This window comes from Microcaecilia unicolor, chromosome 2 (assembly GCF_901765095.1).
Source record: "Microcaecilia unicolor chromosome 2, aMicUni1.1, whole genome shotgun sequence".
NCBI lineage: Eukaryota > Metazoa > Chordata > Amphibia > Gymnophiona > Siphonopidae > Microcaecilia > Microcaecilia unicolor.
In genome coordinates this window covers 522,062,467-522,087,125 of record NC_044032.1, presented here as the reverse complement: position 1 = coordinate 522,087,125, position 24,659 = coordinate 522,062,467, and the positions used below count along the sequence as shown (strand labels likewise).

At 44.5% G+C, this 24,659-nt stretch overlaps 1 protein-coding gene across 2 annotated transcripts in view; it reads left to right on the top strand.

Moving 5' to 3' along the window:
* CCDC149 (coiled-coil domain containing 149) overlaps positions 1-24,659 on the top strand; it is a 179,857-nt gene that overhangs the window by 59,311 nt on the left and 95,887 nt on the right. For both annotated transcript variants that reach the window (XM_030191244.1, XM_030191243.1), the window contains exon 4: positions 3,615-3,722. In XM_030191244.1, the coding sequence (XP_030047104.1) occupies positions 3,615-3,722 (108 nt within the window). The remainder of the gene's footprint in view (positions 1-3,614; positions 3,723-24,659) is intronic.

Here is a 24,659-nt window from a genome sequence, read left to right as displayed (position 1 = left end):
TACAAAATCAAAACACTGTACAAGTGATTTTATGGTAAGGGTCCTGAAAGGGAACTTTAAAACAATACAGGAACGTAAAATTGTATTGCTTTGTAAATTGTATTGCTCTGTCACCTTCCTGTCTCCCTGACTCTCACCTATCCACCCCCATCCTGTTAGACTGTCACTGAAATGCTTTGATCTTTCACTCAGATATACTGTCATCTACCAACATTTGCTTATTTACGATCTGACGAAGAAGGGCAACCTTCGAAAGCTAATCAAGAAATGTATTAAGTTATGTCCAATAAAAAAGGTATCTTATTTTCTTTTCCATGTTTTGTTTTGTTTTATTTCTTTTGATTACCTTTCTATAATCGAAACAGTTCAGAACTGTTCTTAAATTTTGTTTTTAGTTCCAAATAATTTTGTAATTTAATTAGTTCTTCTAATTGCAATGTTATTGCTCCAGCTTTTTCAATTCTTAGAAATAGATTGATAACACAATCTGGAATTTCCATCAGAAGAAGGTGTTCAGATCTTCCGGACAAGTCTTTATCCCTCATATCCAAATGGTTACAATAGACTTGAAGATAATCATTTGTATACTTCTTTTCTCTTCTAGGTCAGCAAGGTTCTGAAACTGAAAACTCACAACGTCCAATATTGCGTTTGAACAGACTTACTCCCCTGTTTACTAAGCCATGCTAGTGGCTGCCGTGCGCTAATGCAACACAGCCTATTTACTTGAATGGACTTTGTCGGCATTGCTGCGTGGCAGCCACTAGCGCGTCTTAGTAAACAGGGGGAATTAGCAATGAAATAAATATAGTAACTGTAGTCATAGCCTTAATCAGATTCATGTCATTCCCTTGCAACTGCAAATTTCTTTCATTAAACTTTGCAAATAGATCTGACAAATAAGCAATGTCACTCCTGATCTCTTTGAGGTTGTCTCTTGGCAAAGCATCCTTGTCATCAAAAAATTCAACAACAGTGTCAAAAAGCGTATAAAAGCAGCTCACACAGTTGCCTTTTGAGTGCCATCGAACTTCTGTATGGAGGAGCAAACGTTTAAAATCTTCATTCTCTTCACACAGTTTTCAGAATAAGTGATCATTGAGAGAATAAGCTTTGATTTTATTAACTGCAGTAATAACGTAGTGCAGTGATTTATGCAGCCGATCAGATTTTTTTTTGCAACCAAATGTTGTTGATGAATTACACAATAAATGGTAAAAAAATATTTGGTATTGCATTTTTCAAATAACCATGGTAATGGCCTGTCATTGATGGTGTGAGTATGTTAGTAAGTGGGATTTCCTTGTCCTTGTGTCTGTTATTAGTTACCTTGCAAATAACATCTCCATATTGTGCTTATCCTTCCAGTGCCCCCACACCACCACCTTGTTTTTCAATGCCCCTCATCCATCTTCTGCTTACTTTTGATTGTATCCAATATCCTGTCATGACTCTGTCATAACAACACTCTGTAAGCCACATTGAGCCTGCAAATAGGTGGGAACATGTGGGGTACAAATGTAACAATAATAATAATAATTAGTCCATTGCCCCCAGGAGGTGGTACTGTCCATTTCGGGAATCACTATTTTATGTCAAGGAAACCAAGGGGACCTGTTTTACTGCACTTACTCCAATACCAGAGCAGTAGAATAGAAAGTATACTTTCTCTCATTCATACCTTACAGATTTCTCATTCTCTTCTTTTTGTATTACTCCTAAGCTGGAGAGGGGAATTTCAGGAGAAAGTGATTAAGGGTTTTTACAGCCCATATGGCGGTACGAGAGAATGAAAATTGATTAAACCATCTGATACTCAGCATGCATGTGCAACACTAGGGGCTCATTTTCAAAGCATTTAGGCCTACAAAGTTCCATAGGTTGCTACAGAACTTTGTAAGTTGAGTGATTTGAAAATATGCCTTTATATCAAGTAAATTTCACCATCACATAAATAGCCGTGCACCATGAGTGAATAGGGAAGTTTGATGCAGTGTATGGCTGCAGGGGTGTGATAGGGAAGATAATGAGATAGTAGAGCTGTAACTTCTGGAGTGTAAGGGCCAGGAATTTTTGGCTTAAGATGGGACTTCTTCACTCAGGAATGAGGGGGGAAGAGGTTCTGGATGGGAAAGAGGGAGGGTTGTAAGCGGGGCCTTATTGGGGAATTTGTACCTTTTGTGGAATGGAATTATGTTGTTGTTGTTTAGTTCTGTAATTTTGAAAGTTATAATAAAAAGAAGGGGGAAAAAAAAGAAATGAAAGGACCTGATATAAATTTATGCTCCTAAGTTATGCCTTGTTTTCACCCAAACTAAGAAGCCTAAATCTTCATCTTAATTTAGGAGCTTACAAGCTATGGGGCAGATATTCAAAACTATGTAAATGATCAGGAGAGGCTTCTGGCCATTTAAAGCACCTGTCCAGGGCTAACTGGGCATATTCAGAAGCAATTAACTGGATAGTGCCGCCAAATATACCTAGTTAGTGGCCAAGCCAAGACCAGCTATTCCAGGGGCAGAGTCGACACTTAGCTGGTTAAGTGCTAGTATTCCTCACTTAACCATCTAAGATAACAGCATAAAACAGTCCTATCTTAATGCAGTTCTTCTTAGCCGGTTAAGTTTTAGTCAGTCACATATGCTTGGATATTCAGTGCTGGAGCCTGGGCACGACTGACATTGAACATGCAGGCGCAAAGCTGGTGGCATTCAGCAAAATGCTGACTACCACCGGCTGAATATGTACCCCTGAGTGCCTAAATTTATGTTTCTAATTATGCTACAAAATTTGTGCCCTATTTTCAGTCAAAAATTCATCTTAATTTAGGAGCTTAAAAATTATTCTTATAAATTTAGGCCTCGCAGGAGAGGGAAACCAAAGTACACTCACACAGGAGCAAAAAAAAAGCAAAAGCACAAGGAGCCTTCAGGAATTGGGCGTGAACTCAGTTTTATTGGACAGACCCCATCAACTCAAAGCTTTGAGTTGATGCTCTATTCCTGAAGGCTCCTTGTGCTTTTGTTTATAAATTTAGGCCTGCTATTCATTCCTAGATTTATTGGCCTAATTTAAGAGCCTAATGCCGAAAATCAGTGCTAAGCTATCTTGTTTTCCGTGCCGTAAATCTCCTCTGTTGCCACCTGCTTTTTATGCTCTTAAATGTAGGAGTTGAATGAAATTTTGAGTTTAAAATTATGCACTCAACCCTAGTAAAGGAAAAGGGAATTGGTCTTGATTTTCAAAGAGACCAATTTTTGAGCTTAAATCTTCAGTTAGGAGCATAAATATTTTGAATATCAGGCCCAAAGTGTTTTAGGATTTTTCAAGTAGTGGTCTGTTTTCATAGTTCTTTCTATAAGATTTTACAGCCAGACTTATCTTTATGGATTTTTGGCCTTTGTTCATCCACCTTCCTGGCACTTCTTTTTTTTTTTCAGGGGCCGGCTTGTATTGGGCCACAAATTCCCGTGACAACGTTTGGCAGACTCTGTGTGGCTCTGTGAAGTGTTATAATCCAGTGGTGCCCTTCTATGCACCTTTATGAAGTAATTCTGGTATAATATCATTCTGGAGGCAGAAGTATGCTAAGTATCATGTTATCATTTGTGCAGGCAAATCTTGCACAGCTGTTGGTTGAGTCTCGGGAACACAACAAGCGTCTTGGAGAAGAAATTAAAGAACTTCAACTGAGGCTGGGAGAAGTGCAGGGCGACAATAAGGTATGTTTGTTTTTTCATGTGCCTTAAATCTTCTTTCTCCCATCAGGAGGGAGACAAAAGAAGGGTCCCTGTGGGAAGGCCAATTGATATTGCACACACTTTCTTTGGATTCATGGTGCTAGCTGGCCTGGAAAGGGATGTAGCCACTGCAGGTGGGCTGTGTCATGGAAGTAGGACTACTGCACATTGATGAGGCCCTGGGACCAGATACAGAAGCCTAGACCTAGGGAGAGACCCACAGTGCAGAGGGTGGTTACGGCAGGCACACATGAAGATACCATAACCTGGGGCTGCCTACTGTTACAAGGTCAGAAGAGCTGTTGGATGGGAGGTGAAAGAAGCTGAAAGGAAAGCAAGCAAGGAGAACATTCTTAGATGGTACTATGACTTAGAAAGAGTTGAGATGGGCTGTAAAATCAGCAGTCATCTATCACCATCCAAAACCCTGCCCCAGATTTGGTGATTTTCCTTCAGAGGGTTTATTGGATCATAGCCTTAGAATCTGATCATCTGGTCTTCTGAAACTGGGAGATTCTATTGCTGATTTTCCCTTTACCCTTCATTATTTCAGTGTCAACTGATGGAAATATCTAGTTCTCCGAGGACAAGCAGGCTGCTTGTTCTCACGACTGGGTGACGTCCGCGGCAGCCCCCACCAACCGGAAAGAAGCTTCGCGGGACGGTCGGCACGCAGGGCACGCCCACCGCGCATGCGCGGCCGTCTTCCCGCCCGTGCGCGACCGCTCCCGCCAGTTCCTTTTTTTCCGCGACTGGAGAGAGTTGTGCTTCTGCCACTCTCTCTGTTTCAGCCGCCGGATTTTTCGACCGCGTTTACGCGGATCGTCGCTTCGCTTCGGATTACCGTTCGGTTTTCCTTTTTTCTTGTTTGTTAAAAAAAAAAAAAAAAAAAAAGAAAATCTCTGCGCGTGTGGAGCACGCGCTCCCCTTTTCCCTCGCTTCCAGCGGGGACGCCACATTGCGGCCTAGTGGTCGCTCGGTCGTTTATCTTTTCGTGGTGTGATTTTAGCCACCATTGACGACTTTGACTTCGCCGACGCGATTTTTCCGTCGATGTCCTCGAAGGTCCCGAGTGGATTTAAAAAGTGTGGTCGCTGCGGCCGGCCGATCTCGCAGACCGACACCCACGCTTGGTGCCTCCAGTGCCTCGGGCCGGAGCACAATCTCAAGTCGTGTGCTCTGTGTCTCGGTCTCCGGAAACGGACTCAGGTTGCGAGGCAAGTTCTGCGGGACCGTCTTTTTGGAACTTGCGCCGGCCCCTCGACGTCGACCTCAACGGCATCGGTATCGAAGGCCGGTTCTTCGGTACCGGTATCGATGCCCGAGACATCGGCACCGATGGCAGCGACCCCAGGAGAACAGGTCCCGTTGGCCCGCCGGTCCGCCGGTGAGAGTGGGGTTGAGAGGCTGCGTGGGCAGTCGGCCCCGGTCACTCCCTCAGCTCGTGAGCCACGGGACCGACCCCTGTCTGACCCGGTGCCTCGAGACCGAGGGGGATCGACCTCCTCCTCCTCCATGCCCTCCGGCGCCGGTGACGTGCATCGAAAAAAGGATAAGAAGCGTCGTCACCGGACGCCCTCGGTGCATCCCGAAGAGGAGTCGACGCCGAAGCGTCATCGTCGAGAGGAGAGGTCTCCGTCGGTTGTGGAGGTACCGACGCGTCGGGGTTCCGGCACCTCGGTGCCGTCTCCTGGCTCCCAGCAGCTTCCGGCACCGACACCCTTACCGGCCCCACCGCCTTTCCCGGCAGCGGGCCTGGACGAGTGCCTCAGAGCCATCCTTCCGGGGATCCTGGAAGGGCTGATGCGCCAGGCTGTGCCGATGACTGTGGCGCCGGCGAGCTCTAGCCCGGCGCCGGGGCTGTCGACACCGCCGCCGCTTGCGGTGCCGGTCTCGACTGCCACGCAGGTGGAGTCCCCGTCGACGTCGATGGAGGGAGCTCCGTCCCCGCCGGCGCGGGAGTCCACCGCTCGACGACACCGAGACCTCGGTGCCTCGACGTCGAGCCGGGCCCGGTACAGGACTCAGCTACATGAGCTAATGTCCGATACCGAGGATGAGGACTCGTGGGGGGAAGAGGAGGACCCTAGATATTTCTCCTCAGAGGAGTCTACGGGCCTTCCCTCGGACCCCACGCCTTCACCGGAGAGGAAGCTCTCACCTCCTGAGAGTCTCTCCTTTGCCTCCTTTGTGCGGGATATGTCTATCAGCATTCCCTTCCCCGTGGTCTCTGTGGAAGAGCCGAGGGCCGAGATGCTCGAGGTCCTCGACTATCCATCACCACCTAGAGAGTCCTCCACGGTGCCGCTGCACAATGTCCTGAAGGAGACGCTGCTCCGGAACTGGGTGCGACCATTAACTAACCCCACCATTCCCAAGAAAGCAGAGTCCCAGTACAGGATCCACTCTGACCCAGAGCTCATGCGGCCCCAATTGCCCCATGACTCAGCGGTCGTGGATTCTGCTCTCAAGAGGGCACGGAGTTTGAGGGATACCGCCTCGGCGCCCCCGGGGCGGGAGTCTCGCACTCTGGACTCGTTTGGGAGGAAGGCCTACCAATCCTCCATGCTCGTGACCCGCATCCAGTCATACCTGCTCTATATGAGCATTCACATGCGGACCTATGTGCAACAACTGGCGGACCTGGTCGAGAAGCTCCCGCCGGAGCAGTCCAGGCCTTATCAGGAGGTGGTCAGGCAGCTGAAGGCGTGCAGAAAGTTCCTGTCCAGGGGTATTTTTGACACCTGTGACGTGGCATCTCGTGCTGCGGCCCAAGGTATAGTGATGCGCAGGCTCTCATGGCTGCGTGCCTCTGACCTGGACAACCGCACCCAGCAGAGACTGGCTGACGTCCCTTGCCGGGGGGATAACATTTTTGGTGAGAAGGTCGAGCAGATGGTGGACCAACTGCATCAGCGGGAAACCGCTCTCGACAAGCTCTCCCACCGGGCGCCTTCAGCATCCACCTCAGCAGGTGGACGTTTTTCCCGGGCCCGGCAGGCTGCACCCTATTCTTTTGCAAAGCGTAGGTACAACCAGCCGGCCCGAAGGCCTCGTCAGGCACAGGGACAGCCCCAGCGCGCTCGTTCCCGTCAACAGCGTGCGCCTAAGCAGCCCCCTGCGCCTCCACAGCAAAAGCCAGGGACGGGCTTTTGACTGGATCCACGGGAACATAGCCGCCCTCAAAGTGTCCGTACCGGACGATCTGCCGGTCGGGGGGAGGTTAAAATTTTTTCACCAAAGGTGGCCTCTCATAACTTCCGACCAGTGGGTTCTCCAAATAGTGCGGTGCGGATACGCCCTGAATTTGGCCTCCCTGCCTCCAAATTGTCCTCCGGGAGCTCAATCCTTCAGCTCCCATCACAAGCAGGTACTTGCAGAGGAACTCTCCGCCCTTCTCAGCGCCAATGCGGTCGAGCCCGTACCACCCGGGCAGGAAGGGCAGGGATTCTATTCCAGGTACTTCCTTGTGGAAAAGAAAACAGGGGGGATGCGTCCCATCCTAGACCTGAGAGGCCTGAACAAATTCCTGGTTAAAGAAAAGTTCAGGATGCTTTCCTTGGGCACCCTTCTGCCAACGATTCAGAAAAACGATTGGCTATGTTCCCTGGATTTAAAGGATGCATATACTCACATCCCGATACTGCCAGCTCACAGACAGTATCTCAGATTCCGCCTGGGCGCACGGCACTTTCAGTATTGTGTGCTGCCCTTTGGGCTCGCCTCCGCCCCACGAGTGTTTTCGAAGTGCCTCGTGGTGGTGGCGGCGTACCTACGCAGGCTGGGAGTGCACGTGTTCCCATATCTCGACGATTGGCTGGTCAAGAACACCTCGGAGGCAGGAGCCCTCCGGTCCATGCAGTGCACTATTCAACTTCTGGAGCTGCTGGGGTTTGTGATAAATTACCCAAAGTCCCATCTCCAGCCATCCCAGTCTCTGGAATTCATAGGAGCGCTGCTGAATACCCAGACGGCTCAGGCCTACCTTCCCGAAGCGCGGGCCACCAATCTCCTGGCCCTGGCTTCGCAGACCAGAGCGTCTCAGCAGGTCACAGCTCGGCAGATGTTGAGACTTCTGGGTCATATGGCCTCCACAGTTCATGTGACTCCCATGGCTCGTCTTCACATGAGATCTGCTCAATGGACCCTAGCTTCCCAGTGGTTCCAAGCCACCGGGAATCTAGAAGATGTCATCCGCCTCTCCACCAGTTGCCGCACTTCACTGCTCTGGTGGACCATCCGGACCAATTTGACCCTGGGACGTCCATTCCAAATTCCGCAGCCTTCGAAAGTGCTGACGACGGATGCATCTCGCCTGGGGTGGGGAGCTCACGTCGATGGGCTTCACACCCAGGGTCTGTGGTCCCTCCAGGAAAAGGATCTACAGATCAACCTCCTGGAGCTCCGAGCGATCTGGAACGCACTGAAGGCTTTCAGAGATCGGCTGTCCTACCAAATTATCCAAATTCGGACAGACAATCAGGTTGCAATGTATTACGTCAACAAGCAGGGGGGCACCGGATCTCGCCCCCTGTGTCAGGAAGCCGTCGGGATGTGGCGTTCGGCGTGCCGGTTCGGCATGCTCCTCCAAGCCACATACCTGGCAGGCGTAAACAACAGTCTGGCCGACAGACTGAGCAGAGTCATGCAACCGCACGAGTGGTCGCTCCATTCCAGAGTGGTACGCAAGATCTTCCAAGAGTGGGGCACCCCCTCGGTGGATCTTTTCGCCTCTCAGACCAACCACAAGCTGCCTCTGTTCTGTTCCAGACTTCAGACACACGGCAGGCTAGCGTCAGATGCCTTTCTCCTTCATTGGGGGACCGGCCTCATGTATGCTTATCCTCCCATACCTTTGGTGGGGAAGACCTTACTGAAGCTCAAGCAAGACCGCGGCACCATGATTCTGATAGCGCCCTTTTGGCCCCGTCAGATCTGGTTCCCTCTTCTTCTGGAGTTGTCCTCAGAAGAACCGTGGAGATTGGAGTGTTTTCCGACTCTCATTTCGCAGAACGACGGAGCGTTGCTGCACCCCAACCTTCAATCCCTGGCTCTCACGGCCTGGATGTTGAGGGCGTAGACTTCGCTGCGTTGGGTCTGTCTGAGGGTGTCTCCCGGGTCTTGCTTGCCTCTAGGAAGGATTCCACTAAAAAGAGTTACTTTTTCAAGTGGAGGAGGTTTGTCGTTTGGTGTGAGAGCAAGGCCCTAGAACCTCGCTCTTGCCCTGCACAGAACCTGCTTGAATACCGTCTGCACTTATCAGAGTCTGGCCTCAAGACCAACTCAGTAAGGAATCACCTTAGTGCGATTAGTGCTTACCATTATCGTGTGGAAGGTAAAGCCATCTCTGGAGAGCCTTTAGTCGTTCGATTCATGAGAGGCTTGCTTTTGTCAAAGCCCCCTATCAAGCCTCCTACTGTGTCATGGGATCTCAACGTCGTCCTCACCCAGCTGATGACACCTCCTTTTGAGCCACTGAATACCTGCCATCTGAAGTACTTGACCTGGAAGGTCATTTTCTTGGTGGCAGTTACTTCAGCTCGTAGGGTCAGTGAGCTTCAAGCCCTAGTAGCTCATGCTCCATATACCAAATTTCATCACAACAGAGTAGTGCTCCGCACCCACCCAAAGTTCCTGCCGAAGGTGGTGTCGGAGTTCCATCTTAACCAGTCAATTGTCTTGCCAACATTCTTCCCCAGGCCGCATACCCGCCCTGCTGAACGTCAGTTGCACACATTGGACTGCAAGAGAGCATTGGCCTTCTATCTGGAGCGGACACAGCCCAACAGACAGTCCGCCCAATTGTTTATTTCTTTCGACCCTAACAGGCTAGGGGTCGCTGTCGGGAAACGCACCATCTCCAATTGGCTAGCAGATTGCATTTCCTTCACTTACGCCCAGGCTGGGCTGACTCTTGAGGGTCATGTCACGGCTCATAGTGTCAGAGCCATGGCAGCGTCGGTGGCCCACTTGAAGTCAGCCACTATTGAAGAGATCTGCAAGGCTGCGACGTGGTCATCTGTCCACACATTCACATCTCATTACTGCCTCCAGCAGGATACCCGACGCGACAGTCGGTTCGGGCAGTCGGTGCTGCAGAATCTGTTTGGGGTGTAAATCCAACTCCACCCTCCAGGACCCGAATTTATTCTGGTCAGGCTGCACTCTCAGTTAGTTGTTCTTCGTAGGTCAATTTCTGTTGTACCCTCGCCGTTGCGAGGTTCAATTGACCTGGGTTATTGTTTTGAGTGAGCCTGAGAGCTAGGGATACCCCAGTCGTGAGAACAAGCAGCCTGCTTGTCCTCGGAGAAAGGGTATGATACATACCTGTAGCAGTTGTTCTCAGAGGACAGCAGGCTGATTGTTCTCACCTACCCTCCCTCCTCCCCTTTGGAGTTGTGTGTTTCATCTTTTTGCTAGTCATTCAACTGGCGGGAGCGGTCGCGCACGGGCGGGAAGACGGCCGCGCATGCGCGGTGGGCGTGCCCTGCGTGCCGACCGTCCCGCGAAGCTTCTTTCCGGTTGGTGGGGGCTGCCGCGGACGTCACCCAGTCGTGAGAACAATCAGCCTGCTGTCCTCGGAGAACAACTGCTACAGGTATGTATCATACCCTTTCTGGGATCACAACAGATAATTGTATCTATAGACTTGGGACAGGGTTTTGGATTTTCATTCATGATAGCATGCATGTTGGTAAAGCATTCCAACTTGAGCACCTTAAGAACTAAACTGACTTCAAAATATAATACTGAGAAACAGGTTTGCGTATTTGAAGTGAGAGGGTGGATGGCACACTTGTCTTTGTGTTAAAAAATACTTTGACAACAGTGACAGTGTAACAAGTAATATCTCTGTGCCATGTCTAATATCATTGCCTTAGAACAGAGGTTCAAGCTACTTCTCTGGCCATATTCAAATCTAGCCTAAAAGTCCACCTTTTTTGAGGCTGCTTTTAACTCCTAACTCTTATTCACTTGTTTAGTACCCATGTTTGTATTAAATTATTCCCACATAAGTAATTCCCTAATCCTTTATTTGTCCTATTTGTCTCTTGATTAGATTGTAAGCTCTGTCGAGCAGGGACTGTCTCATATGTGTTTAGTGTACAATGCTGCATACGTCTAGTAGTGCTATAGAAAAAAGTAGTAAAAGCAGAGGTTCCCAACCTGTTGTGGGTTACCACCTGCCAGTCAGGTTTTCAGGATAGCCACAGTAGATATTCATGAGATGTATTTGTATGTGTTGCTTCCATTGCTTACAAATTTTCTTCATGAATGCTATCCTAAAAATCCGGCTGACTGGCATTTCTCCAAGAACAACAAAGAGAGTCCAAATCTCCCGCAAAAAACAAATCCAACAAAACAAGCGGAAGAAATCCAGAAATACCAGACTGAAACCACAGATGGTAAGAGCACCAGAAAGTTTTATTGGGACCCTACACGGTCCGTGTTTCGGCCAAAAAGGCCTTCCTCAGGGGTCTAAAAACAAAATAAAATATAACACATATATAATAAAAACATATAGAAATGTATTCTATGTAAAATACTATATATCAGTGACAAAGACAATAAAAATATATTGGAATAATTTTAAAAATATTTAGTATCGTAAACCATTATATAAACATATAAGAATATATTGCATAAGGGTACCGTGGAGACTAAAGGGCTCATTTTCAAAGAACTTAGACTTACAAAGTTCCTTAGGTTACACTGGGATTGATTTTCGAAAGAGAAAAACATCCAAAAAGTGTCATAAAGCACCATTTGGATGTTTTTCTTATCAAAATGTCCAAATCGGTATTTTTGAAACCTGTTTTGCAGATGTTTATCTATGCAAGTCATCTGCAGTGCGTCCAAATCACAAGGGAACGTGTCGGATTGGCGGCTGGGGCAGCGATTTTATTCACTGACTTCTTGCAGCCACGAAGCGCTAACCTGGGAACCTCTCCTTTGCCGCATCTTGACTGGGTAGAAACTGGAACTTGCAGCAGAGGAGAGGCTTCCGGGTTAGCGCTTAGTGGCTTGTTGAGCAGCAGGCAGATGTGGGAATCGCTGTGAGCCTGCGACCAGTGGAAGCTACCTTAGGGACAATGCTGCTGGATGCGCCTGACCCCAAACTGGGTAGACTCAGGCCCACCTTTGGCTATGCCCCTGATTCAACCACAATCGGGGCACAGACCTTGGAAGTCTTGCCATAGTTCTACATGCTAAGGATAATTTATACTACATTTTATGTATTTTTTCCTGTATGGTTTGATCTCTTGCTCCCTACCATATATTGAGGACTTGATATAAATGGTATAATTTTCAGAAATTCTTCATTTATTTAGTTATTTTACTAAGGTGCGCTAATTATTAGTGTGTGATAAATGATAGGAAGCCCATTATATTCCTATGGGCGTCTTATCATTTAGTGCATTCTAATAGTTAGCGCTCACTAAATTTGTTAGTGTACCTCAGTAAAAGGATCACAAAGTATTTTGGGCCTTTTTTATAAACTGCACCAGAGGCCCTTTATTTCTTGTTAATACAATTTAGTTTTTCTGTTTCAAGTTGTATCTTGAATGTAATAATACAAAATTTCAATAAAGATAAAGTAAAAAAAGAAAGAGAGAAATTGAAGCAGATTTGGATCAAAAAAAGATATACCTTAGAGAAGAAATAACCATTTATTTGCAAGGAAAACATAAATAAAAATTATCATCCAAGGGAAAAAACCTGTTGTCTCAAAGTTAAACATTTCTTCTTCTCTCCTGTGTAATTTTTGTTAAATCTAGAAATATCTAAATGTTTTGTCTCTTAAACTCAGCAGCTCTATAATGAAAGAAAAGTTTCAATACATGATCACAATCTTGTAGAAAGACAGTGTTAGGGTTGCATAACCATCCACTTCAGAATCTGAACATTACAAAAAACCTGTTAGATCCAAGATATCCTATATAATAAAACTCACCCTCAGTGTTCTGAGGACACTGACGCCACTGTCAGTTCCTCCGGGCACTTCCTTCTGGTTCGAAGGGTTCGTGGTGGTGAAGCCACCGAACTCACTGTGTTGGGGCCCCGCCCTTGCGTCAAACGTGATGACGTTGAGGGCGGAGCAATGGCATCAGTGGCTTCACAACCAATGACTCAGCACATTGAAGGTGGCGTTGGCGTGCGTTTACGAGGTCCGCAACAATGGCGGTCAGTGCCTTCACAACGCCGAAGGGGTGAGCAGGGAGGGGGGGTTCGGGAGGAAAACCTTGCTAGTGCCCATTTCATTTGCGCCTGAAACGGGCATGTTTTACTAGTCTTATCATAAATCTTCTACTATCCTATAAGCACCTTCTCTTTGGGTTCCTTCGTGCAGCTTCTTTGAAGCAATGTAATAAGCTTTAGCGACTTGAGGAAATGCTTCTTTGAGAATATGTAAAATTTCCTCTATATATTTCTTTAAAGAGCTTAGCAGATGGCATTATAGGATGTTTTGGAAAGTTAAAAACACAGATTTCAGTAGTGCAAAGAATTTTCCAGAGTTTCTAATTTTCTATGAACTAGCATCTTATCTTTAATCAAAATAAGATGAACATACCCATACCCAGTTCTGTCATCAGCCCTTCTAGTTTCTCCAATATCTCTTGAGTATGTTTATTATTTGCAGTAAGTTCGTTGGTTAGTTGCAACAACACAGTGAAAATGGAGATAGATTTATGTAAGACTGTAATTGCATCCCACAAAGAGCTCAGTGTAACAGTATCTGGTTTAATAAGAGTAGTAGTTATTGGTAAAGGCCCCAGATTCTTTACTTCCGCATGATCTTCTACGGTCAGCCAAGGTCTACTCAGTTGTTCTCATTGCCATTCCAAAAGGATTTGGAACCCTCTCTTCTAAGAGTTCACTTCCACAGGAGCCAGATCACAATACAACCCACTCTGCTTCAATTCTAGCAAAACCAGAAATGCTGACGCTGAAGGAGGTGGGGCTTGATGCTAGTCAGGGCTCAGTTTAGTATCTGCTTCACCAAGGGCCGGAGCCCCAGTTAGACCTGGGACTGACCAACAAGTTGTCCACCACAGGCATGAGTAGCTGTGGTATGCAATAGTTTGTTATAAGGGTGTAGTAGATATCTGAGACTTGGAGGGATTGTCTTGAGTCTTCCCTTTACATTTCTTCCCCATTACTAAGGAATTACACCGGAGCACATCTGACCTTGTAGTTCCCTCAGTCTGCCATCTTGGTCTCTGTAGCTACCTGAACAAATTCTAATGTTAATATATTCTTAACTGTAAAGAGGGAAATAAAATGTAATTACTATTTTTTTGCTTTAGAAGACACTTGCCAAAATAGTGAAGAAATAAATTTGATTTTTTAAATAGTTTTTCTCTTTGTTCCATGTAGATCTGCTGCTACACTCCTGTGCACTGTTGCTAAATCTATATAATAATTGTTCATTCTGCTTCTCTGGATGGCTGGCTGGCTGGCTGGGTTCATAACAGCATGCAAATGAGCTGACGTCAGCTCGCCTCCAGCGTTCCCTTCCCTCTCAGTGTCCCGCTCTCGTGGAAAGACGAAATGACGTCAGAGGAGGGTGGGACACTGAGAGGGAAGGCAAGGGAAGGCTAAGTTGACACAAGCCAAGCCTACCGCGGCTGTGACCTGAAGTAACATGAACGACTTAAAGGCAGAGCGGCAGGAAGGAGAAGAGGGCAGGGGAGAGGAGGGGAGAGTCACTGACCATGGAGGGGAGGGGAGAGTCACTGGACATGGATGGGAGGGCAGGGCAGAGGAGAATCGCTGGACATAGATGGGAGGGGAGAATTGTGGAACATGGATGGGAGGGCAGGGCAGAGGAGAATCACTGGACATGGATTGGAGGGGAGGGGAGGGCAGAGGAGAATCGCTGGACATGGATTGGAGGGGAGGGCAGGGCAGAGGAGAATTGCTGGACATGGATGATAGGGGAGAGTCTCTGGACATGGAGGGGAGGGTAGGGGAGAGAGGAGAAATCGCTTAGACAAGAGCCTGTTTCATTTTTCACGAAACGGGCTTTGTTGCTTGTGACTTTATGATCAGGGTTATAGAGTCAGTACACCAAACCTTCGACTCTAATTTCTCTGTTATTCTACTGCCTGACTCCTACTCCTACTGATATTAGGCTTTAATGCCCTGTTTACTAAGGGACGTTATTATTTTTAATGTGCCTACAATTAGCGCGTGTGCTAACTGAGTAGGCACCTATAGGGATATTGTAGACTTATACATGGTTAACACGCATTAAAAATGTTAATGCGGCTATAGTAAATGGGCCCCTAAATTTTTTTGTTCTCAATCTAAAGCATTTTAGCTCCAAGATTAAACTATATATAATTATAAAATGATAAATTTACCATATATTATAATGTAAGTTTTTATTTTAAAGCTAACTCCAACTCTAGCTCCACCCAAAATTGCTTTCAACTCCAACTCTGACTCCACAGCCTGTTTATGATGTCATAATGTAGTGTTCTCAACCAAACTCTATATCCTAACTAATATATTCTTAATTTTTGTTTTAATGTCCTACTGAGCTGTTTTGTTGTACAGAAGTCACTATGTTAATTTAAGCTGAGAATTAAACGACTAGGTGTTGACCAAGAGTCTGGTTTGCAACAGTGCTACTTAAATTTCAGTTTTTATGTCATTTGGTACATTAAAACAAATGATGTATGCAGTGCTTTCTCTTCTTATTTCTGACGCTTATGTGCTTTGCCTCCATCTTTGAACAGTGCAAGACCTTCACCTACAGTGCATTGTAGAGTTTGGACCTCTGTAAACTGAGAAGGCCACCATCTGTCATACTTTATTGCCTTTTCAAAATGTCAAATGAATTTTTAATGCCTGGTCATTTAGCTTAGCTCTCCATTAAAGGTGTAATGAAAGCCAAATCCAATGCATGCTTTTAGGAAGAGTGAATTTTATTTTAAAGAAGTTTTATCTGTTAAGAACATCTTCTGTTTTGTTGCCTAACTACCACTAAACACATTTCTATACTGCTGATGCTGAGAGGGGTATTTGGGGCAGACTCAATAAAGCAGAATGAATTTGTATGCGATATTATCCTGTAATTGCACAAGAGCAAGCTTGCTGTTAGGCAGCATATACACCAAAAAAAAATCTGAATGTGGGAACATGAGGTAATGAAAGAAACAAATTCAATTATGAATCTTTTCAAATGCAATTTTATGTCTTATCACACTACTAGGGAACTTTTTGTCTTGGCCCTTCTTTGTGGAATCAGCGTCCTGTACCTCTTATAAGAGATTCATTAAAGACTTATTTTTCCAGCAGGCTTCTGGGGCATTTGGTTTCAGATGACAGCATCACTTGAGGACTCTTGTGAGTGGTTGTATACTAGTCTACTGTTTACTTAGTGTGTTTGCACTTACCTGTGGAATTGTATCTCTTTTCTACTTATATTTAATTTTTATTGTACACTGCTTTGACCTTCACAGATTTGGCGATGTATCATAAGTACATAAGTATTGCCATACTGGGAAAAACGAAAGGTCCATCAAGCCCAGCATCCTCTTTCTAACAGTGGCCAATCCAGGTCACAAATACCTGGCAAGATCCCAAAAAAGTACAAAACATTTTATATTGCTTATCCCAGAAATAGTGGATTTTCCCCAAGTATATTTAATAGTGGTCTATGGACTTTTCCTTTAGGAAGCTGTCCAAACCTTTTTTAAACTCCACTAAGCTAACCGCCTTTACCACATTCTCTGGCAACGAATTCCAGAGTTCAATTACACGTTGAGTGAAGAGAGATTTTTCTCCGATTCGTTTTAAATTTACTACATTACAGCTTCATCGCATGCCCCCTAGTCCTAGTATTTTTGGAAAGCATAAACAGACGCTTCACATCTACCCGTTCAACTCCACTCATTATTTTATAGACCTCTATCATATCTCCTCTCAGCCACCTTTCCTCCAAGCTGGAGAGCCCTAGCCGCTTTAGCCTTTCCTCATTGGAAAGTCATCCCATCCCCTTTATCATTTTCGTCGCCCTTCTCTGTACCTTTTTGTTTTTTTAATATCTTTATTATTAGAAGAAAAGACATTTAACATTTAAACATCACATCACGTTCCGGCTCAATGAAGCCAACTATTACCAATAACTTGCAGCCGGTACTAACCTGTAAATACTGTGAATACATTAATTCCACTATATCTTTTTTGAGATGTGGCAACCAGAATTGAACACAATATTCGAGGTGCGGTCGCACCATGGAGCGATACAAAGGCATTATAATATCCTCATTTTTGTTTTCCATTCCTTTCCTAATAATAACATTCTATTTGCTTTCTTAGCCGCAGCAGCACACTGAGCAGAAGGTTTCAACGTATCATCAGCGACGACACCTAGATCCCTTTCTTTGTCTGTGACTCCTAACGTGTAACCTTGCATGACGTACCTATAATTCGGGTTCCTCTTTCCCACGTGCATCACTTTGCATTTGCTCACATTAAATGTCATCTCTCATTTAGACGCCCAGTCTCCCAGTCTCGTAAGGTCCTCTTGTAATTTTTCACAGTCCTCCTGCGATTTAATGACTTTGAATAACTTAGGGCCCACTTTACTAAGCCATGCTGTAGGCACGCTATCATTTTTAGCACATGCTAATGTTAGACACACCCATGGTGTTTCTAGCTTTGGTGCGCGCTAACATGACCCTCAATAAATTGTAAATTGTACTATAATCTCTTTGGATCTTAACTTATGATTATTATTATTATTAGCATTTGTATAGCGCTACCAGATAAACGCAGCGCTGAACACCTGACACAGAGAGACAGTCCCTACTCAATAGAGCTTACAATCTAAAAATACAGACAGACAAGACAATTATGATGAGTACGAATTGCTCATTTAGGGGGTCTTTTACTAAAGTTGAGCTTCAGTTATCTGCAGCATGGTCCATGTTATTCCTATGGGCCCTTCTGCAAATAACTCTAGCTAAGCTTTAGTAAAAGACCCCCTTAGGGCCCTGCTTACTAAGGTGCGCTAGTGTTTTTAGTGCATGATAAAAATTAGTGCGCACTAACCGTGTAGATGCCCACAGGAATATTATGGGTATCTACATAGTTAGCGTGCGCTAATGCTTAGCACGCACTAAAAAAGCTAACTTGCCTAATCCATGTCCTCACACAGGGAATGGTACAAATCAGTGTTCTCCTCTGGTTTCATGACATGTTTTCTGCCAGTAGGGGGTAGCTATTGTCCCTGAGAAAAATCTAGAGACGTCTCCAGGAGACTGGAGTGAGAGCTGTGGCTAGTGGCATTTTTTGAGTGGCAGGATGCCAGAAGAATCGGGAGACATTGTGGGGCTTTGATTTGATCTCCTAACTCTCTCTTAAGCATGCTTTTTCTAGTTCATGACAAGCTAGCTCTGGAAGTTATTGCATAAAATCCAGAGGCTAGCCTCCTCGTTGTTTTAGACCACAGTTCCATGGAAACTGTGAATAAACTTCATTGAGAAGTAGCATCAAGTTTAGGGAGTCTTTTACAAAGCCGTGCTAGGGTTTTTAGCTCGCGGTAAAAATCAGCTGGCAGTAGATGCTGAGACACCCATTAGATTCCTATCGGCGTCTCAACATTTACCACCAGCTGATTTTTACTGCGAGCTAAAAACATTAACGCAGTTTTGTAAAGGACCCCCCCCCCCCTTAGTTTCTTCTTGATATACTGAATCATAAGTGTTTGCCATCTGAGCAGTTTACAGTCATTTAAAAATGAAAGATCGAAAGGAGCTACAACAATTAATAGGAAAGAATAGAAGTTTTTTTAGTCATGTTTACCTGTTTGGGATGGTGGCTAGACTTTAACATGCTACTGCATCTAACCACTTGGGATGGACATTGCTGGAATCTTTTCTACTTAAAACCATGTTTTTTTCCTACCTGGTTCTCTGCTTATGGAACTCTCTCTCATTGTACCTTCGAACTGAACTTTCTTACCAGAAATTCAAGGTTGGGTTGAAAATATATATATTTTTATCCAGGCCTTTTCAGGTTAGGTGGTCTCATGGGGTTGTTGGCAGAGAAGCACTTGGCTACAGTTTCCGTTTTCTGTCCTATCAAACATTGTAGTTCATTTTCTTTTCCTTTTCTTTATTTTACTGATGTAAATCGGTTTGATGATTGCCTCTGGAAGGCTGTAGAACAAGTGGCATAATAAACAAATATAAACATCTCACTTATGTCCCAGAGGCCACAGGGGTTGCCATGGCATGGTTTTGGGTTTGGTTTTTTTTTTTAACTATTACTGTCAACTTTCCTGTCGGTGCCTGTGCCAATCAGCGCTCAGGTGCTGACAGGGAAGTTAGTGCACAGTACAATGCAGCTAATTACTTCCACAATTTTAACACACAAATTTCCTGTGGTTGGGCGGTAGAATTTCATTCTACGGTGGGCATCAGCCCCTGAGACTGAGAGTGAGCCTTCTTAGGGTAGGTGGAGTTACACCTGCTGAGTCAGAGGGGCGGGGCTCAGGCAGGGAGATGGTTAAATGCCCTGAGGTATAACGGATTAAAGAAGGCCCAAGCCAAGAAATTCCAAGGGAGCAGCCCTGAATGAGGATCTCCCAGCAACCAATAGAGAGAGAGAAGAGACTACAGTCCTGACCCAAGAGGAATAGCCGGTACCTAAGTGTTTCCCTGGGGTGGGAAACTATGAGTAAAGCCAGCCTCAGGAGTTAGTTATATGTGTAGAAACATGACTACCAAGGTAATAGAGACCCTTGCAAAATATTTATAAAGTACATGAAGTTGGTATGTTGCCACAGTGAGTGGGCCTGGCTAGGAGCCAGCCCCCATGAAGAGTATTAACTGGGACTATATTGTGTGTGTGTGTGTGAGAGTGAGAGACTCTGCTTAAAAGTCTAAGCCTGTGAAGTAACAGAGCTGATTACTGCATTTTTGGTGTACATAAAGTATTTTTTGACTTCCACCTTCAACCTGGGTGTGTGCCACATTTCTATGAGGTCCTGCAGCCAGCTGTGAACCACGCTGCCACACTCTTAAAGATTTTCTCCATCATACCCAACCTTCTTGATACCACTGTTCTTCTAATGTCATTGCTGGGGATTCATATTTGTACGTGACTGATTGAAAGCCCTGCCTTTATGGGTTCCTGATCGGGCTTTGAAACATCGAGGATTTTGTGAATTTTTTTGTTTTATCTGGTTTTTTTTTTCTCTTTTTCCAATCTCGATCCCTACCACACTTGGGCAAATCAGCCACCTGGATAACAGGCCCAACTTTAGAAAGTGTTGTCTTTCTCTGAAAAGTGAGACCTCAGAATTTTGTGAAGGATGCTTCTGTAATTGAGCCCTGGGAGCCTGGGACTTCAAGAAAAACAAGTTTGCTTAAAGTGTATTTTTCCTTTAGGGTTACTATTCACCTCAGTCTGTTCCAGTCCCTGTTCTGCCTATTGCTGATAGTCATAAGAACATAAGAGTAGCCATACTGGGTCAGACCAATGGTCCACCTAGCCCAGTATCCTTTTTCCAAACAGTGGCTAAGCCAGGTCACAAGTACCTGACACAAACCCATTTAGCAACATTCTATGCTACCAATCCAAAACATTACTTTGGCAAAAAGAACAACAAATGGATTTTTCAGTTTAAAACAGTAGAGCCACAAGGGGTAAATAAAAACGTCAAATGAAGAGTGATTTTTAAAAATCGGATGGTGGTTTAAATAAATGGATCATTCTGGTTGGCCATCGGGTCTGAAGGCATCTAGTTAAAACTCGCAGCCATCTTGTGGGACGTGATCAAAAGAAAAATAGAAAAAAAGTAGATCAGCGAAACAAGGCGCTGTTGTAGAAGATTGGATCATGAATTTGATGAGGAATTTTAAAGCGGCTATACAGCGGTTGGTGGAATAAGAAAACAATACCGCTGATGGACATAGAATGATTGAGCAGGAGAGAGTGGATGGAAATCGTGCCACAACACAGTGAAGACAGAGTAAGAGAAGAGTAAATTGTCGTCTCACAGATAAGTTTGTGTGGTGCACTGCTCAGGGGGGTTAAGGACTCTTTAACCTGCTCATATTGGTGCATAGTAGCTAATAGGTAATTACAGTTTTTTCCTTTTTCATTTTTTTAGCACTTTTTCTTACAGCCACTGTATATAGTCATTTAGAGGAGTTTTTTGAGAAACTAATGTTTTTTTTCTCTCCACTGAGGTTTTTTTTTTACATTGGTTTGATTTTTTTACCCTCTTTATTAATATAAGGACCGGTGATAGAAATCTGCTCTGGCTACAGTTGAGATGCACCCAATTGGGAGCACAAATTCTTTATAGAATTATATCACTAGGAAGCTTTGAGATCCATCTTGAATAAATATATATATATTCATATCAGACTGTGAGACAAATTGCTCATTTTCAAACGGGCCTGCACATTAGTAGTTTGATATTTTCCAGTTTGATTTCCTTTTTGGCAGTTTTTGAGGGATAGATTTAATAGCAATAACTAGTAATATCCTTGGTAAAGTTGCTTCATTATATCTCAGTCTATTAGGTATATTTAATTGTTATGGCTAATTCACTCTGAAGCGCACTCATGTTCTTTTTACGACACTCGATTTGTCTACTAGCAAGCTTATCAACAAAGGTCTTTCTAAAGACCCGTACAACAGATCATCATATCATGTGCTACCTACTGCACATATCAGCTGTTCTTCCTGGCGTCTGAGACTCAATAAATGACACGTTTTTGAGCAAGACTCCTGATGCAGGCCTGACGGCCGAAACACAACAGTTGTGTCGAGTCTTTTCATCAATAAACAAGCTTTTTAAGATTCTTGTCTCCAGGATTTGAATTTCCGTGGTCAAACATCCCACTCTCACTTACACTTTCCTTTTCATTTTCTTATTGTAACATGTTCCACTGCATACGAACTGTTCTTGATTGGTCGTATTTACTTTGTGTAATAATTTTATGCTTTGTACTTTACATATGTTATTTAAGTTCTAAAAAGTTTATTAACTGCATAATGTGAAAACAAATAATAAACAATAAGACACATCAAATATAACATGAACGTTAGTATTTAAAAAATTAAAAAACAAACAGAACAAAAATATATAAAAACTTGCAAGCAGTTTAAAATACAAAATGAAAAACATCAAAATAGAGGGTAATATATAATATCTAAACCACACCTGTTGCCCTTCTTGTAATAATGGTCTGTCAATGTCACCTTCACATGAAATAGAGAACACATGTAATGCATATATTTTTTAAGTCTTCAAAAACATGACTGTTCATCTGACAGTGCATAACCTAAGACTTGTCAAGCTAGCCATTTTTAGTGCACCATTTGTATTCTAATAACCTTGTCTGAAACTTTCTAAGGCAGACAATTGCATAAATAATATTCATTGTGTTGCAATTAGAAAACCCGTATAACTTCTTCATGAGCAGAGATTGACTATCGCATGGAAAGGAAGAGAGACATTTAAGAAAAAAAAAGGCCAGCCATAAGAACAAAAGAATAGCCATACTGAGGCAGTCCAGTCTATCTATCCAAGTATCCTGCTTCTGCCAGTGCCCAAACCAGGTCACAAATACCTGCAGAATTCCAAATAGCAAGATTCCATGCTACCAATCCCAGGGACAGCAGGTGGCTTTCTCCATTTCAGACTCCGCAACCCTCATTCTACAAAATTTCCCAGGTAGCCCAGCAGGCTGCTGACTCCTGTGACCCTCCCGGATACCCTGATCTACTTCCCAGGGCTATTTGATTCAGAGCACCCTATATCAGTCTACTCCTGACAAGGCAGTTGGGATAAGAGGCCCTCAACCTGAGAGCCTCTGTAGTAGTGGACCAACTCTGTGGGCCAAGTATATTTATCTTTCCCAAGGAGGCTACCAGCTGGTAACACCTCACTTGGCCAAAGGAGGCATCCAACTGCATCCAGCTGGGACACCTGCCCTGTAGCGATGCATCTGCATTGCCAGGAGTTAGCCTGCCAAATAAGGCAGTTTTCCCAATAAGGGAGGTATTGTCTTATTTGGCACTGACCCCTAGCAGTGTGCCTGGATGCAGCCCTAGGGGGTCTGATGCTGCCATGTTTCAAACTGGTGGCAGTGAGGGAAGGACACTTCTGTGGACATGGTATGTATTTTTTGGTCTGGGGGGGAGGTGGGGAGGGGGTTCTAACAACATTGGAGGCTCTCTGGCTGGGCCAAAGGTTCTGTGGGCTAGGTAGCCCTGGTGGTGGTGAAAGGTGTAGAGGGGTGTCCAGGAAGGGAGGGCTCTGATATTTCCAACACCCTTATGCTCCTATGCTGCATCTGAAAGATGCTGTGAGAAGATTTTTAAAAATTGCCCTAGATTTGCGCGTTTTTTTTTTTTGTTTGTTACATCAGAAGCAATTTCAAATTCCAGCATTTTGCATGCCCTCTTTGCTACCCTTTAACACAGCGGCTTTATTGGTGATTTCCCTATGCTATATATTCCTACTGCACTGGGAGAAAGAATAGGGTGGGGAAAATCTTGAGTAAACAGCTGTGCTAAAGAACAGTGCAACTCACTGCATCAAGGCCTTTAGATGGTAACTTTTATACAGGGTTCTTAAGCTTGCAAGACACAGGTGCATATATTGCATTATTTTATAAAGACAACATATCTATTTGTGTGCTTTTTATAAATAGCCTACCCAAATTTCACACACAGTTAAGTACATAAGTGTTGCCAAAGTAGGACAGACCAAAGGTCCATCAAGCCCAGTATCCTGTTTCCAACAGTGGCCAATGCAGGTCATAAGTACCTGCAAATATCCCAAAACAGTACAATACATTTTATGCTGCTTATCCCAGAAGTAAGCAGTGCATTTTCCCAAGTCCATTTTAATAAAGGCTTATGGACCTTTCTTTTAGGAAGCTATCCAAACCTTTTTTAAACCCCGTAAGCTAACTGCTTTTACCACATTCTCTGGTAACGAATTCCAGAGTTTAATTACATGTTGAGAGTAGAAATATTTTCTCTGATTCATTTTAAATGTACTACTTTGTAGCTTCAGTGCGTGCCCCCTACTCCTAGTATTTTTGGAAAGAGTGAACAAGCGATTCACGGCTACTCATTCCACTCCACTGAGTATTTTATATACCTCTATCATATCTCCTCTCAGCCTTCTTTTCTCCAAGCTGAAGAGCCCAAGCCATTTTAGCCTTTCCTCATAGGGAAGGCATCCCATTCCCTTTATCATTTTCATCGCCCTTCTCTCTACCTTTTCTAATTCCACTATATCTTTTTTGAGATGCGGTGACCAGAACTGCACACAGTATTCAAGGTGCAGTTGCACCATGGAGCAATACAAAGGCATTATAACATCCTCGTTTTTATTTTCCATTCCTTTCCTAATAATACCTAACCTATTTACTTTCTTTGCTGCCGCAGCACACTGAGCAGAGGGTTTCAAAGTATCATCAACGATGACTCCTAGATCTTTTTCCTGGTTGCTGACTTCTAACGTGGAACCTTGCATCATGTAGCTATAGTTTGGGTTCCTCTTTCCCACATGCATCACTTTGCATTTGCTCACATTAAACATCATCTGCTATTTGGATGCCCAGTCTTGTAAATTATACCTGTTCTGAGGCAGATGTAAGTTTGTGCGGGTTTCAGTGTATTTTATAAACTGGGGGTAGCCCCTAAGTACCGTTCTCAGTGCTGACCCTGGCTAGTCAATGCCGGACTGTTTCCTGTGACCAGCATTAAATATCTTCTTTTTATTGGCTGGCTCAAACTTAACCGACAAGTGAATATTCAACACTGGCCAGCTAAGTTTATAGTGGCCAAACATAGGACTACTATTTAGGTGGTCCGATTTAGCCACTAAACATAGCCAGCCAGCGCTTGAATATTCACGGATAGCTGGTT